Consider the following 13,578-nt stretch of genomic DNA (forward strand, 5'->3'; position numbering starts at 1 on the left):
TAAATAAACCCGTTTTGCAAAAAGTGTGAAGAAAAAGTAGCCAGGCGGTTAGCTCTTCAGTATGAAATGAAAACCACAGACTGACGTAATCACCGTGACGTCTTATTGGTTTGTCATCCCCTGTTTTAAAGACTTTAGTTTGACATTTACCATCTTGTTTTAACCAGACGTGACTCATATTGATGGTAGGGTTGATTACACATTATAATCTCTTTCTCCTGGTTGGTGGCCACATTAGTAGCAACCTATCAATCAAAGGCAGCCACGGCTGTTTTTTTTTTTCTTAGATTAACTGTAATATTAACATAAAATGAGCATCAAACTGCACTTCAAGACACTTAAAATTAGCAATGGAGACCATTAACCTTTTTTTTATTTATTTTTTTAAATGTGTACTAAGATAACGAAATAGCGAAGAGGTGGGTTATTTATACATTGTGTTTCAAACAGACATGTTTTAACACCAGTGAAGTCGCCCCCTTCTGCTGCAATAAATGAATGTGGGTTAAAGTCACCTCTGCTTTTGATTTGCTTTAAAACAGAAGTCAGAAAATCCTGACACTTTATTATCAAAGCTCGAAGGAACACATTTCCAATGTCTATCCACAGAAGGGAGATATAACTATCTGTCCTAATAAATTAGACTGTGAGCATGATCCTAAATGAACCTCATGGATTGATACATCTGAAGTCTTCCTAATCTTTCCCGTTCTTTGGCAAAGAAGACAAACGAGCGATATCTAAGCTCTAAGTCCGAGCCGTTTCCTGCCAAATCATTACCACTCAGCCCGTCAAAGTTTTTTTTTTTCTTTTTTTTTCCACTCTTTAAAGTTCTCCATCTTCAGCGAGTCTTCAAATACTGTATCTCTCATACACTTAAGTTATTTTTTTTGGCTCTCACAACTCATCACACATTTTTTACATCCTCGTTTTCACTGCCTCCTTTTGGAAACATTCTCATCTCGCCATGTGTTTCCTCTCAAAGAAAAACTTTAGAAGGAAAGTGATGTAGCTCATGAGGTGAAGTGTCATCCTTTCACAGAGAGGCTCTTTTGTCATCATGTTATGGTCTGCCAATAGTAATCTGACGAGTCGTACAGGGCCGTGAGAGGCACTCTCATTACAAATCCTCCCCTCCCTGAATCCTCTATTGATTGTCTGTTTGTCTCGATGTTTGAGAGAGAAATGTATACTGTATTTATCTACTCCTTAATAAAACAAAAAAGGCTGCCACTTTGTTATTGAGTATTGATTTTGAAGAGAGGAGACTATTTGGTGGAAAACAACTGTCAATTTTGCTTTTAAGGTTAATAAATATTGCTATAGTTTTACAAGCATTAAAGGCTCATTGTCATGTTTCTAGGAGGGGACTCAAGACAGGGCTTATTCTGAGCGTGTCTATCATACAGAGTGGGTAAAAGGCAAAACAAATAAATACAGTTAGAAATGATACCTGTGATCAGGGGTGGACTGGCCATCTGTACGTTCTGGATAATCACTGAACGACCGGTTGTCCATGATGGTTGGCAACCGCCACTCATGCATCATGTATTTTGGTGGGCCATGATCAGCAACCAGCCGGTCCTTTCATCTGATTCTGTGTCGAAATCAGATTTATGCACATGAGCATCATGCCATGGGCCCGGCCACATACACTGGCATTTTGCATGTGAGGTGCCCATCTGTGGGAATTGTTCTTTTTGGATGTCATTTATAGTTCTTTTAAGGAAGACGCGAGGAATCAGCAAAGATTGGAACCGGCCAAAGAAATTGCAATTGGTGCATCTCAAAAACACAACATCCAATCAACCCTGAGTGGTATTGTCATTTCAATCAGGAGAGACTTCATTGTAAATGAGCAATTTTTTATTTAACAATGAAATGTGCGACAATTTAGAAATATGCAAAGTCTTTGGTGATTAGACTCCATCGGTGATGACTTCATGTACTCAGAGGGGTCATGAGGCCGACAGCAGAATAGGATACTCCCCTTTGGGGTCTAGACACTGGTGGTGGTAAAGAGGAATGGAGGCTGTGATGAGGAGTGAGTTTTTGAGCCTGAAGCTGGACTCTGCTGAGCTGGATGGAAGTGACCAGGGTGGCGGATGGTTGCAGCGGTTGCACTGAAAAGACAGAACGACCGTGTAAGAGAGGGACTGTTTAAGCATTTGACAGCTGCAGGATTATTAGTCAAGAGAGGCTGTGCCCGAACCTGGTTGGTTAAATGCTTAAAGAATAAACGCCCACCATCAGCAGATGACCAGAGGAGGTAGACTGAGGAAGTAGTAGGGGGTTGTGGTTTGGTTGAGTGAAAAGATGAATGTACCCAATGTACTTCCTGCTTGAACTTACGCTGAGCTCCCTTATCTGGAAACTTTCAAAAGTAAAGATTGTGACACCTCTGCAGGGGGCTTTTGCAGATTTCCACAGAGTGTGTGTTAGTATCAAGCTAACAGCTGCTTTACATCCTGGTCTTTCTGTGAGAAATTAAAAATTATTCTTCAGTACATGAGGTAAAAGTCCTTACTATTCACTAAAATCCTGATAGCCATTGTTTGTGTGTCCCCTGCCCCTTTTAGCCTAACTAACAAAGACTTATGTTCATTTTAAGAAGCGTACCCTCCTGACCAAGATCGCTGTAGACTTGGACACCATCATATAAGGAAGACAGATTTTCCTGCAGACAGGCTGTGATGTAGGAAACATTCCAGAAATGTCCAGAAACCTTCAATTTAGGGCAGTCTCATGGATCTCTGTCCAAAACATGTTGTGCTAATGCCCCCATTTCTCCTAAAGAATCAAGAAAAGGCTGCCAGCAGTCTTTATGTCACACAGTGTTTGCTAATAATGTAGGTTACTTTATCATACCCTGGATATCCAAGGGCTGAAAATATATATATAGTTTCTCTGAGGCTCCAGTGACAGCACAGTCCTCTGCAGCTTAGAGCCTCTCCCTGATTATGCAAAGCAGTAACTGCCTGCTCAGGACACCTCGAAGCCACTCCGGGAGGTAAAGAGGCTTTTCTTTCTTTTCTTTTTTTTAAGGCAGAGAGAACAGAGAGAGAAAATGATGAATGTCACAGCTTTCTAAGCTGTCTTTTCGTTTTAAGCCTGGAGGAACATCTTATGGCCTTAACTCAGTTTTCTGCGAGATGTGTCAGCCTGTCGTGACTCAGTGGATAAATACTATATAGTCATGATTCGGCTAATTTGGGAAAGGCTAGATTTGGTATCAATGTGGGGGACCATGCGTGACAGGTTTATCCCAGTCTGTTCACACTATCCAGACTGCAACATCTGATAGGCATTCAATACATATCGTATAACAAGTTTAACTTTATTCATGCTTCTACCTCAACATTATACTCAAACCTTGAGATTGCAATATTTGACTTTAAAGGAACAGTTTGACACTTTGATTTGATTTTTCTCTTTAACGCAGAAACACTTAGATGAGATTTGAAACTTTCACATGTCTGTATAGCACACAAGTAAGTTTGTCTTGCACATTGCTAGGCTAAGGTAACACACATCTAGCTATAAATATTTTCTCTATATATTTTTCTTCCTCTCTTGCTAAGACTTGATAAGATCTAAAGTATTTGCATGTCTGTGCAGTAGGCTACATTAGAGACTTTGTCCATCTTAGCTTGATTTTGCATGAAGATTAAAAACGACAGATTATGATTAGGGGTGTAATTATACTCATGCTACAGTGGAGAATGGATACAAATAAGGGACAATTAAAATGAGTCTTAATTAAACAGATTTTTTTTTCTGGTAACCCGAAAAAAATGCTAACCTCGAATATTTCCTCCCACAAACATCAAGATGCAGAGTTTCCAGAAACTTATTGCGACTCAGTCGGATCACTTGAAATTTCCCTGAAGGCTCATTGTCAGCCTACTGCAGAGTACACCCTCTATGTGTGACTTGAGTGTAGCCAAAGTAAAATTCTGATTATTGTAAAGCTCTCACTACAATGAATATTTTACCAATTATAAAGAAATGTTACAGATGACAAATTCTCCAGGGATTTTCAAATGTAACGCCAGTTAACGTGACCACATTGTTTCCTTTTTCTCTGTTTCCGTCCAGCATATGCACGAGTCTGTCGAGCTGAAGCAGCAGCTGCAGCTAGAGCATGAGCAAGCCTTGGTGGCCCTTCACACCAAGCAGAAGGAGATCAATCAACTGCAAAAGGTAAGGCCATATGGGAATGCAAATGATGGGTGATTTTTTTTTGTCCTTTGACATAACCCCATTGGATCATCAATTTAATGATTAGAGCAGAAAACTGAAGCTCCTTATTCAGCAGTTGGTTTGTCAGCAGCCTGTTTGTGCTGATTCACTGACACAGAATCACTGCTTCTGTATCAATAACGTAAAAACACCCCAGAAAGATTTGGGAATATCAGCAGATTTAATTTTTACATTGCAGATTCAGCTTTGCACTTTTCACATTGTTTGATGGTGGGATAAAGAGCTCTCTGCTAAAAACATTGCCATTCTAGTTGTTGGTACATTTATACACCATGTCCACATCTTTCAGTGTTCAGACGTTACTTCTTTTTTGTAGGTGCTGTATTCTAGCTACTTCTGTACCCTTTAAGATTGGGATACATTTTTCACATATCTTCAGATAGCAATACTTCAAATATCACAAAGGTCGATTTAAATCACACAAGCTTTTGATATATCTGAAAAAATTCAAGGGTTTAAAATGTTAAATTGTATTTGTTGTTCACAAAACTGGGTCAAAGTTTTCACAAAATTCATGCTTATATATATATATATATATATATATATATATATATATATATATATATATATATATATATATATATATAAAGATATATACACAGTATATGCACTTGACACTCCGATATTCACATTGTCTTGGCGACATTTGCCCTGTTTAAATGAACAAATACCTTGTTTTAAAGGTCACATATTATGCTAAATACACTTTTCCATCGTTTTCTGACATTAACGTGTGTCTGTAGTCTGTCAGTTATGAGAAAAATCTGTCCTATCTGTCCTTTGCCTGTTCCCCTTTTAGAGAATATGTGCTCAAACGGGCCACTCTGAGATTTTCCCTTTGTGACATCACACATGGCTGTAACTCCTCACTGTAAACAACTGGACATGTAGCTAGAAAGCCCAAGCCACCAAAGCTCTTTTAGAAAGCCATGGTCAAACACAACTAATTTAAATTTAAAAGGTGTAGACACATAATCAGCCTGTTCTGTTAAAATACTGTAAAGGGTGTTTGTAGGCATGATCAAGTACAGGATCAGAGTGGATTGTTAACAAGACGCCTCAGAGGCATGTTCCAGGGAGCTCTGAAACTCATTAAAACATGTTGAAAAGGAGGATAATATGTGACCTTTAAACGTGTTGTTCGCAGCATATTTGTCCCATTCAGGCTTTTCTTTTGTACGGCTTTTTGGAAATATTTACACAATATTCATAGAAGATTTCAACTGAATTGAACCACTTAGACTTGGATGGTCAAAAAAGAGCTAAGTAGTGACTACTTCCTCTGAGATGTTTTAAGGTTTTTCTTCCTACTTATGTTCTTAAATTTGCTTTGGTAATTAGCATTCAAATAGAGCCAAACAGATAAGCAAAGACTTTTTAGGAGGAAAAAAAAAAAGAAATCTGTTTTCACTTCTGTTGCCAGCCACTACTAAGTAGAAAAAAAACCCACTTCAAAATAAGTCCATTACTGCGTATCTGAAATGTGCCATCAGGAGTCTGTATCTCTTCAAGTACCAGAGCTGTGATCAACCCGTAAGTCTGTGCCAGAGTGTTGATCTGACAGTGAGTCAGCTGTGTGCTGTCTGTTGTACCTTATGGACTATGATCACAGTTGTTAGCTGTCTCTGAAGGTCTCGCGTGTTCTCTACTAGCTCAGGTTCCAACAGCATGAGGAAGTATTACACATGTTGGACGTGAACTTCAATAAACAAAAGTGAGACCATTAACTTTGGTATAACTAATCACAAGAAAGTTTTCAAATGTTTGAAGCTGACAAAAAACCTCTTTGTCTTTAATACAAGTAATACAGTAATACATTTAAAACTCAGTTTTATAAATCAGTGTAAATACTTTGAAGTTTAAAACATATTTAAATAACCAATCATAGGACACAATTACCAAATGTCAAGTAAGTTACAGGTGTCAGTCACCTGTAACTTACTTCACATTTCCTCCATTCTTTTCTTTGGCCTTGATTTTACACTTTTTGTATGGTGTCGTTTCTAATAATAAAAATTCATTAGATTTAATTGTGCTTTTCTTACTCAAGGACGCTTAAAAATAACAATAAAAACACAACAGTGAAACACCACGAAGACCAAATAATGTAAGAGAAGGAGGGCGTGAACAGTGTTCGTGCTTGTCGGTGGTGTGGAAGAGCTTTTAGGGGTTTCTAGAAAGTGGAGAGTAAGAGGGAGTCTCTGATGTTTTTGGGGAGTGAGATCCAGAAGGCCTTGTCCCCCCGGGACCAGTGCTTGATCAGACAGACGGGCGGAGCCAGGTTAGAGAGGGCTTTATAGGCGATAATGAGGAGTTTGAAGTGGATGCACTGGAGGACGGGGATCCAATGGATTCCCATCACGTCTCTGTCTTTTCTCCCTCTTTCCTGTAAAACACTCTTTTAAAGAACTATGAGGAGTTTTCTTAGTCTGCGAGCGGGATGAACTCAGTCTTTAGGGACTTAGGTTGGAAATAGGAGGGTCACCAGGTTTAATTCCAAAATAATGGAAGTTGGTCTGGTTGCCACGTCACTTCCCCAAGTACTGCCGAGGTGCCCTTGAACAAGGCAAATAAATTCCAACAGCTCTGGCGCAAAGTGTGTTAGCAGCCCCACTCTGACACCCTTTCACTAATGCATGTCCACAGATCCTGTTTGTGCATGTATGTGTGTGTAAAGCAGAATTTTCCCTCAGGGATTAATAAAGTATGTAAAAACAACAAATGCTCGCCTGCAATCACACTCTTAAGTGCCATGATGTTTCATAATTGAGGGAAATGTGAACTTGCGTCAAGGTACAGACTGCTGAACAGGGAGGACACTGTGTGTATGTGTGTGTGCGTGTGTGTGTGTGTGTGTGTGTGTGTGTGTGTGTGTGTGTGTGTGTGTGTTAGAACGCAAATATGGAAGTGATTTTTGACAAAATTCTGATAAGACTGATTAAAGTTTGTGCAGATGCAACATCATTAAGAGGACATTTAATGGGTGTCGACCAAGCACAGTATCCAACAAGTTGGCCCTGTAAAGATGCACAGTGAGTGTGCAATGGTCTTTTCATGTAATTAATATGTTCACAATCGTGCACAGGTAATATTAGATTCCCATTCCCATTGGGGAAGCAGACTCGTGTATCTTGAACTTCCTTGAAAGCAAGTTCCACAAGAAGTTTGTTTTGTGCCAAACATGTGAGATGTAAAGTTTTGGAGTGTTGTTTTAAAGGCTAGCACCCTCTGCCCTAAAACATGCAGCGTGCTATAAATTATGACTGGAGATAGAATAGAGATAGACAGTTTGTTGCTCTGATATTAAGTAGTTATCAACCAATGCTGATATATCATGAATCTTATTCAATACTAGCCAGGTTGCGACTCATACAGCAGGGTTTGAAGCAAACAGTGTCTGAGCATCTGTGTTTGCAGTCACATTTCTTCCTCTTCCCCGGCCTGCAGGATTTCTGTTTAATCTCCAAACTTTTCTATCACTATAGTTGCAGCCCTGCACATCCCATTAATCCTGGGACCTTGGGTGCCCTTTATAAATTTCCCATGATCAAATCTCTGACCTGCTGTGTGTCATCATCGCAGTCTTTAAGATGCTTGTCAGCAGCTCATCTACTCTAAAATATTTTTCTCATTCCACTCTAAATCCTTTTGTCACGACAATAGGGCACAGACTCCTTCGAGTGTAGTTCAGTCGAGGTCGTGGTATTATCCGTGTGAAGCGCTTTAATACGGTTTTGCAGAGCAAGCGGCACAAGTTTGACTCAAACAAACATCAGGAAATGAAAAGTCTGCCGACAAGGACTTTCTTCTCTTCTTTCAAATCTATCGAATCGTGCGTTTCTCTACACTACATTGGCAAATGCACACTTCAACAGGACGACAAACATTCTGCAGCTTTACCGTTTCATGCTCCTCTGAAGTGTTTCCTTTGAAACAGACCTAAGTGTAAACTTTTCAGGCATTTTCTTCTTTTTACAGTTTCTTATACTTCGATTGTATGTTTTTTTTTCCTGAATATTTATCTGCAAAGATAAATATACAACTGTTTTCCATCAGTTGCACTGATCACAAGTGCATTAATTTATGTTAAATTCCATCATCAGTTTGGGCTCTTTTCAGGTAATTTTATTTTATTTTTTCTTTACTTTGTTTTCCTGTTTCCCTCCTTTTTGCCTGAACAGAAAAATAAGGATGGAATGTTTCAGGTATTTATTTTTCCTCCATGATCAGTTTGACCCCCTCATATTCACATAAAGCGATCACCAACGCTTTTCAAAACCCTCTCGACAGTATCCATATGTTCATCACAACAGATCCAGTTCTACTGAACTTCTCATTCATCTCCTTTAATTACCTCTTGTTTTGATATCCATGCTTTGTCTTTTAATGTCTAACACTGTAGCTTTGATAATCCTCTGAACTCTTTCTTGCACTCAGACATCGTTATCAGAGTGTAGCAGTGTTATGTATCAGCAGCTGGAACAGTGCAGATGGCTCCACACCTCCATATATTTTGATAAGACTGCAGAAGCTTCGATCGAGCATGCTGCTATAAGCTCCAAACATGGCTCTTCGGGGAGCCTTTTCTAATTGGTTCGGTGTTTGACCAGAATTAGTGGATGAAATGTTGACTCCCTATCTGAACAATACATTAAGGAATACACTATGCTTTGTGCTTTCCTTCATGATTCCCTCTTTAAATCCTGCTCTCTGTTTTTTTTTTTTTTTTACTTTGTCGTCTATCAAAGGTCAAGGCTCATGACCTGGAGCAGAAATGCAGGTCACAGAGTGAACACTACCAGCAGCTTTCAAAAGAGCTGTTGAATTTCCGTTTGCAGTCGGACACTTTGGATATCCAGAAAATTAAACCCAAATCCACGTCCCAAATCCCCGTCTCACCGGAGAGGAAACTTCCACGAGTCCACGAGAGATTTGAAGCACAAACAGAGACAGGTGGGCGAATGACAAACTTTAAATATGTTCTGAGTCAGAGAGATTTTTTTTTTTTCTTCTGATTCTACTAAATACATCATTAGCATTATGATTATTGTAAGCTCTTGTGGCAGAGGTGTGCTTAAAGGCTTTAACAACCATGATCTAGTTTAATTCTACACTGAGGGTGACACTGTTTGATTTAAATGGGAACTATGCAAATCAAATTAGTTGCCTTGTGTCTGAACAGTGCTATATAAATAAACTTGCCTTGCCTTGACAGGGCTGGCGGGGGTCTAACACACGTATAAATGTCGTTAGGATGTGAATACCACAAATAATATTTCTAAAATAAGTAGCAAGCTCCTCATTTTTGCTTAAGGTTTTGCAGACCTATTAGCACCTAGCATCAATGCCAAAGCATTCTCACTACCAACTCATCAAATATGGCAGCTTTGTCATTTCAAATAATCACAGAGATCCCTTACTTGTGTATCTCTTTGATGTGCATGGCAATGTGTAGTGTGGCCAGTTGAGCCAGTAAGCTGTGATGAGTTTCTGGTTTAGTATTCTCTATACAGCAGTCCAAGAAAAATACAGATTTATGAAACTAAATTTCAAGAAGTCAAACAAAGGCTTGCTCTGTTAGTGTCTGGGTATAAAAAGGAAAAAGGCTCAACAATGAGTTCAACAAGGAGCACATGAAGGGAAGTCTTTGTGATTGACACATAATGGACTGAAGCAGAAAGCGATGAGCACGGAGCCTAAATAGACATGGGCGTAATCAAGAGCAGGTGTGACAAACGAGACAGGTGACAATGATGAGGGCAATCAAAGTGGCGGGAAAGCACACAAGGGCAGGAGGTAAAGCTGTATGTGGAAGAGTTGGAAAAAATAACTTCAAAATAAAACTGAATTTAGGATGATAGCAGTAACAACAAATACAGTACAAGGGAGGGGAAAAGACTAAATGAAACAGGAAGCAATGACAGATTAATACAAATGCAAAGCTAAATCTAAGAAAGTTCATATTTTATGCACCAAAATGATTTGATTGAAGCTGTCTTGTAGATGGGATTTGAATGAGTCCACATGCATGTAAACAGCCATGAACTTTTTTATTTATTTATTTCTTTACATTTGTGATGTAACCTCGCTACTATGTTACACAAGTTAAGTACTTACATTTTTATTGTCTACTTGTGTATACTATCAAATGACAGACAATTGAGCCTGGAATTTCATTGTGAAACAGGGGAAACAGGGGCCCACCCATTCTTAAAAAATGTACTCACTTTTGATAAATTAGATAAAAGCATCCACTGGATTACTTAACGGCTAGAATGAAAGACCGTGGGAGATATTCAATCCCCACACGGCTCACTTAACAGCTGGATGGGATCACTGCCAGCCAGAGGTGGACCCTATTAAAGGCAATACTGTTTAATCATGATCAATATCTTCCCTAATTGATCACAGGGCTAATGTATGACATGAATGTGGTTTAACACATTTGTATTCTAACAACACAAAGTGAAACCTGCACAGCCAGCAGATAGAGCTGTATCAGTGATGTAGATTTATACAGTGTGGCACAGACCAAAGGTCTTTGAAGTGCTGGAAATCCTATTTTATCTTTCTCTTTACATGAAACAGAGGCGGGCACTCGCTGATGCTTTTATGCTAATGCACATTATAATTCACTCCCGAAACCTCAAGAACCCACTGATACAAAGATTCCAGGTTTTTTGGATTGCTTGAGTTTCCCCCAAGGAATTTAGCTTTTCACACTTTCACACTTGACTTTTCTGTTTTGTATTTCCTACATTTTTAAAGCGTGTCTTTTGCCCCAAGGACCTGAGTGGTATTCAAGGAAAGATGCATTGCAGATGTGAGATGTTGATGGGGGTGGAAAACCCTTTGCCACGGAGGGTGTTTGCTGTACACTCGCTTCAACAGCAGATCAATAGCTGTGCAATGAGCAGCAAATGAGTGCAGAAGGAATGACAGTTGCTCTTTATTTGCTATGGAAATCAATGTCTCCCAGGCGATGAGAACACGGCAAACACGCCGCTTCTGATCTCCCAGTTCTTACCCTGCACAACACAGACTGGAGACAGAGAGAGACCCGAACTGCTGTCTGTCAAATCCAGCTCCATAACAACGGACCGCCCCAGCAGCCCTCGAAAGCTCGCCTCCTCCGAGATAAGTCTGAGCGACACTGCACCACATTAGTGCATTTATTTCCCCCATTTCGATTGAGTTATACTGTCTTGATTTTATACTGACTTACTTCTATCTGTGGGGGTGAATAATTATTAAATGCACATTTGAAGGACATTCCTGTGCTCCTTTTGTCAATTTATAGATGGAGGATGAGGCCAGCCCATCACCCAGGTCCAAGCCTCGCTACACAGGCCAGGTCCGCCTTTGCACTGCCCGCTACAGGTGACTGAAGATAGAATTTAAACTTTATTCCATGTAATACTTTAAAGTATACTAACTGACGGTTCACAAGTGGAAGATTCTTTTTGTAAAGCTAAAAAAAAAAAGTATGTTTTTTTCTTTCAGTTATAACCCTTACGATGGACCAAACGAGCACCCTGAAGCAGAGCTCCCCCTTGTGGCCGGAAAGTATCTGTACGTGTATGGAAACATGGATGATGATGGCTTCTATGAGGGTAAGAAGTAAAACAGCAACAGTCATCACATATTGTACCAACAGGGTATAAGTAAGGCAGGTACAATTTTGTATCAAGTAAAGCAAAACACATTGTTGTCTGAAAAAAGGCGAAGACGAAACGATGACAGTGCAGCAGGAGGGGTCTGCAGCACTATCATTTGTCACGCCGAGTGTTTGCATCATTGCATATGATCTCATCAGGAGAATTTTTTGTTATCTTCTAACTATCTTCCAGTCAAAAAGGTTGATCAAAAGTCTGGTTTTTGGATTCTGAATCCCAAAATCATCTAAACATCATTTTACAGCATAGTAAGAGCATGCACTGTTCATTGGGGGGAAAATAGACAATTGTTTATAATATATATCTTTTTTTCCAAGGGTTTTTTTTGTATCTTCTGTTTAGGCTCTGATTAATGTGGATGATGTCAATATTAAAGCTGAAAAAGCCGAAAGTTACTACCCATCACTGTCAGTTACTTAAAATGTTGTAATTTTCCACTATGTGACGACTTTATTTTGGTTGTACCTGTGTCTAAGTATACTTTGTGTCAGTGTCGAGAAGAAAAAAAAAAAATCCTGCAAACTCTTTACATCTGGTGATTGGAGTGATTTTCGGTCTAATCCCTTTAGAATTATAAAGCCTTCTCAATCACAGGCAATCCTAATCCCTCCAGCAAGCAGTCCTGCAGACAGCGCATCCGGCTACAGACAGAGACGTACTCAGCTGCAATGATTCATTAGTTGTGGGCAGTGAGATTGCATGGCAATCGCTGAGGAGCCTTGTTTTTTTTACCAGGCAGAAGGGAGACTCGGGCCTCAAACCATGCTGTTGTCGAGAAGGGACCTCAGTCCCTTTTAGCTTGATGACTAATCCAGCGGGGCTCAGTTTAATCATCAGCAACACACCAACAACACAAACACTCTACTGCACACACACAGATGGTCTTAAGGTCTGCAAGGCCACTGTGGAAAGAGGGATTGAAGGACGAGATGATATGAAGCATTTCTTATTGACAAACTTCTGCCCTTTGGGAAAATAGAACACGACAAAGAAATGCAGCTTTTTTTCTTTTTTCCTCCTGAGTTGACTGTAACAGCTACACGCTCAGGGCTGTTCCTGGAAATGTTCAAAAGCAGGGAACTAAAGTTCAAGTTCTTTGAGATGCTGAAAAGAAGTGTTCAGTGTTTACTGGAGGGTGAAAAAAAACCAAATTAGAAGTAGTGTTAGATCTCAGGGAGCTGTACATATCTCCCACCTCTCACTGACTCATTCTGATCCCTGAAGGAAAACAGCTCCCAACGATGACTTAGTGTACTTAAATTACAGCACTTTTTTGTCTGTTATATTTTCTGCCTTTAGTGAAGCTTAATTTTAACATCACAGTGGGGGATTTTCTGATTTTCTCGAGACAGCTGTATTAACAGTAGAAGTATTATCACGAGTTTTCTATGTTTGGCTCATCATTATGAACTTAAAGCTTCACATTATACACTATCTAGAACAATCTAGACAAGTTAATAATGAACAATTACAGGCCTATATCAAATCTTCCTTTTTAAGTAAAAATAATCGAAATAAATTCCTGACATTAAGCGACTGTCTCCATGTCTTCCAGTCAGGTTTTAGACAAAATCACAGCACTGAGAGACAGCTCTGGTCAAAGTGTTTAATGACATCTGTTTAAACACAGACAGTGGCA

The 13,578-nt window shown here is 39.5% G+C and overlaps 1 protein-coding gene across 5 annotated transcripts in view; it reads left to right on the top strand.

Moving 5' to 3' along the window:
- rimbp2a (RIMS binding protein 2a) overlaps nucleotides 1–13,578 on the top strand; it is a 42,000-nt gene that overhangs the window by 12,587 nt on the left and 15,835 nt on the right. For all 5 annotated transcript variants that reach the window (XM_079364529.1, XM_079364530.1, XM_079364531.1 and 2 more), the window contains exons 3-7: nucleotides 4,099–4,203; nucleotides 9,012–9,216; nucleotides 11,243–11,398; nucleotides 11,562–11,643; nucleotides 11,767–11,876. In XM_079364529.1, the coding sequence (XP_079220655.1) occupies nucleotides 4,099–4,203; nucleotides 9,012–9,216; nucleotides 11,243–11,398; nucleotides 11,562–11,643; nucleotides 11,767–11,876 (658 nt within the window). The remainder of the gene's footprint in view (nucleotides 1–4,098; nucleotides 4,204–9,011; nucleotides 9,217–11,242; nucleotides 11,399–11,561; nucleotides 11,644–11,766; nucleotides 11,877–13,578) is intronic.

This window comes from Symphodus melops (assembly GCF_947650265.1).
Source record: "Symphodus melops genome assembly, chromosome: 16".
NCBI lineage: Eukaryota > Metazoa > Chordata > Actinopteri > Labriformes > Labridae > Symphodus > Symphodus melops.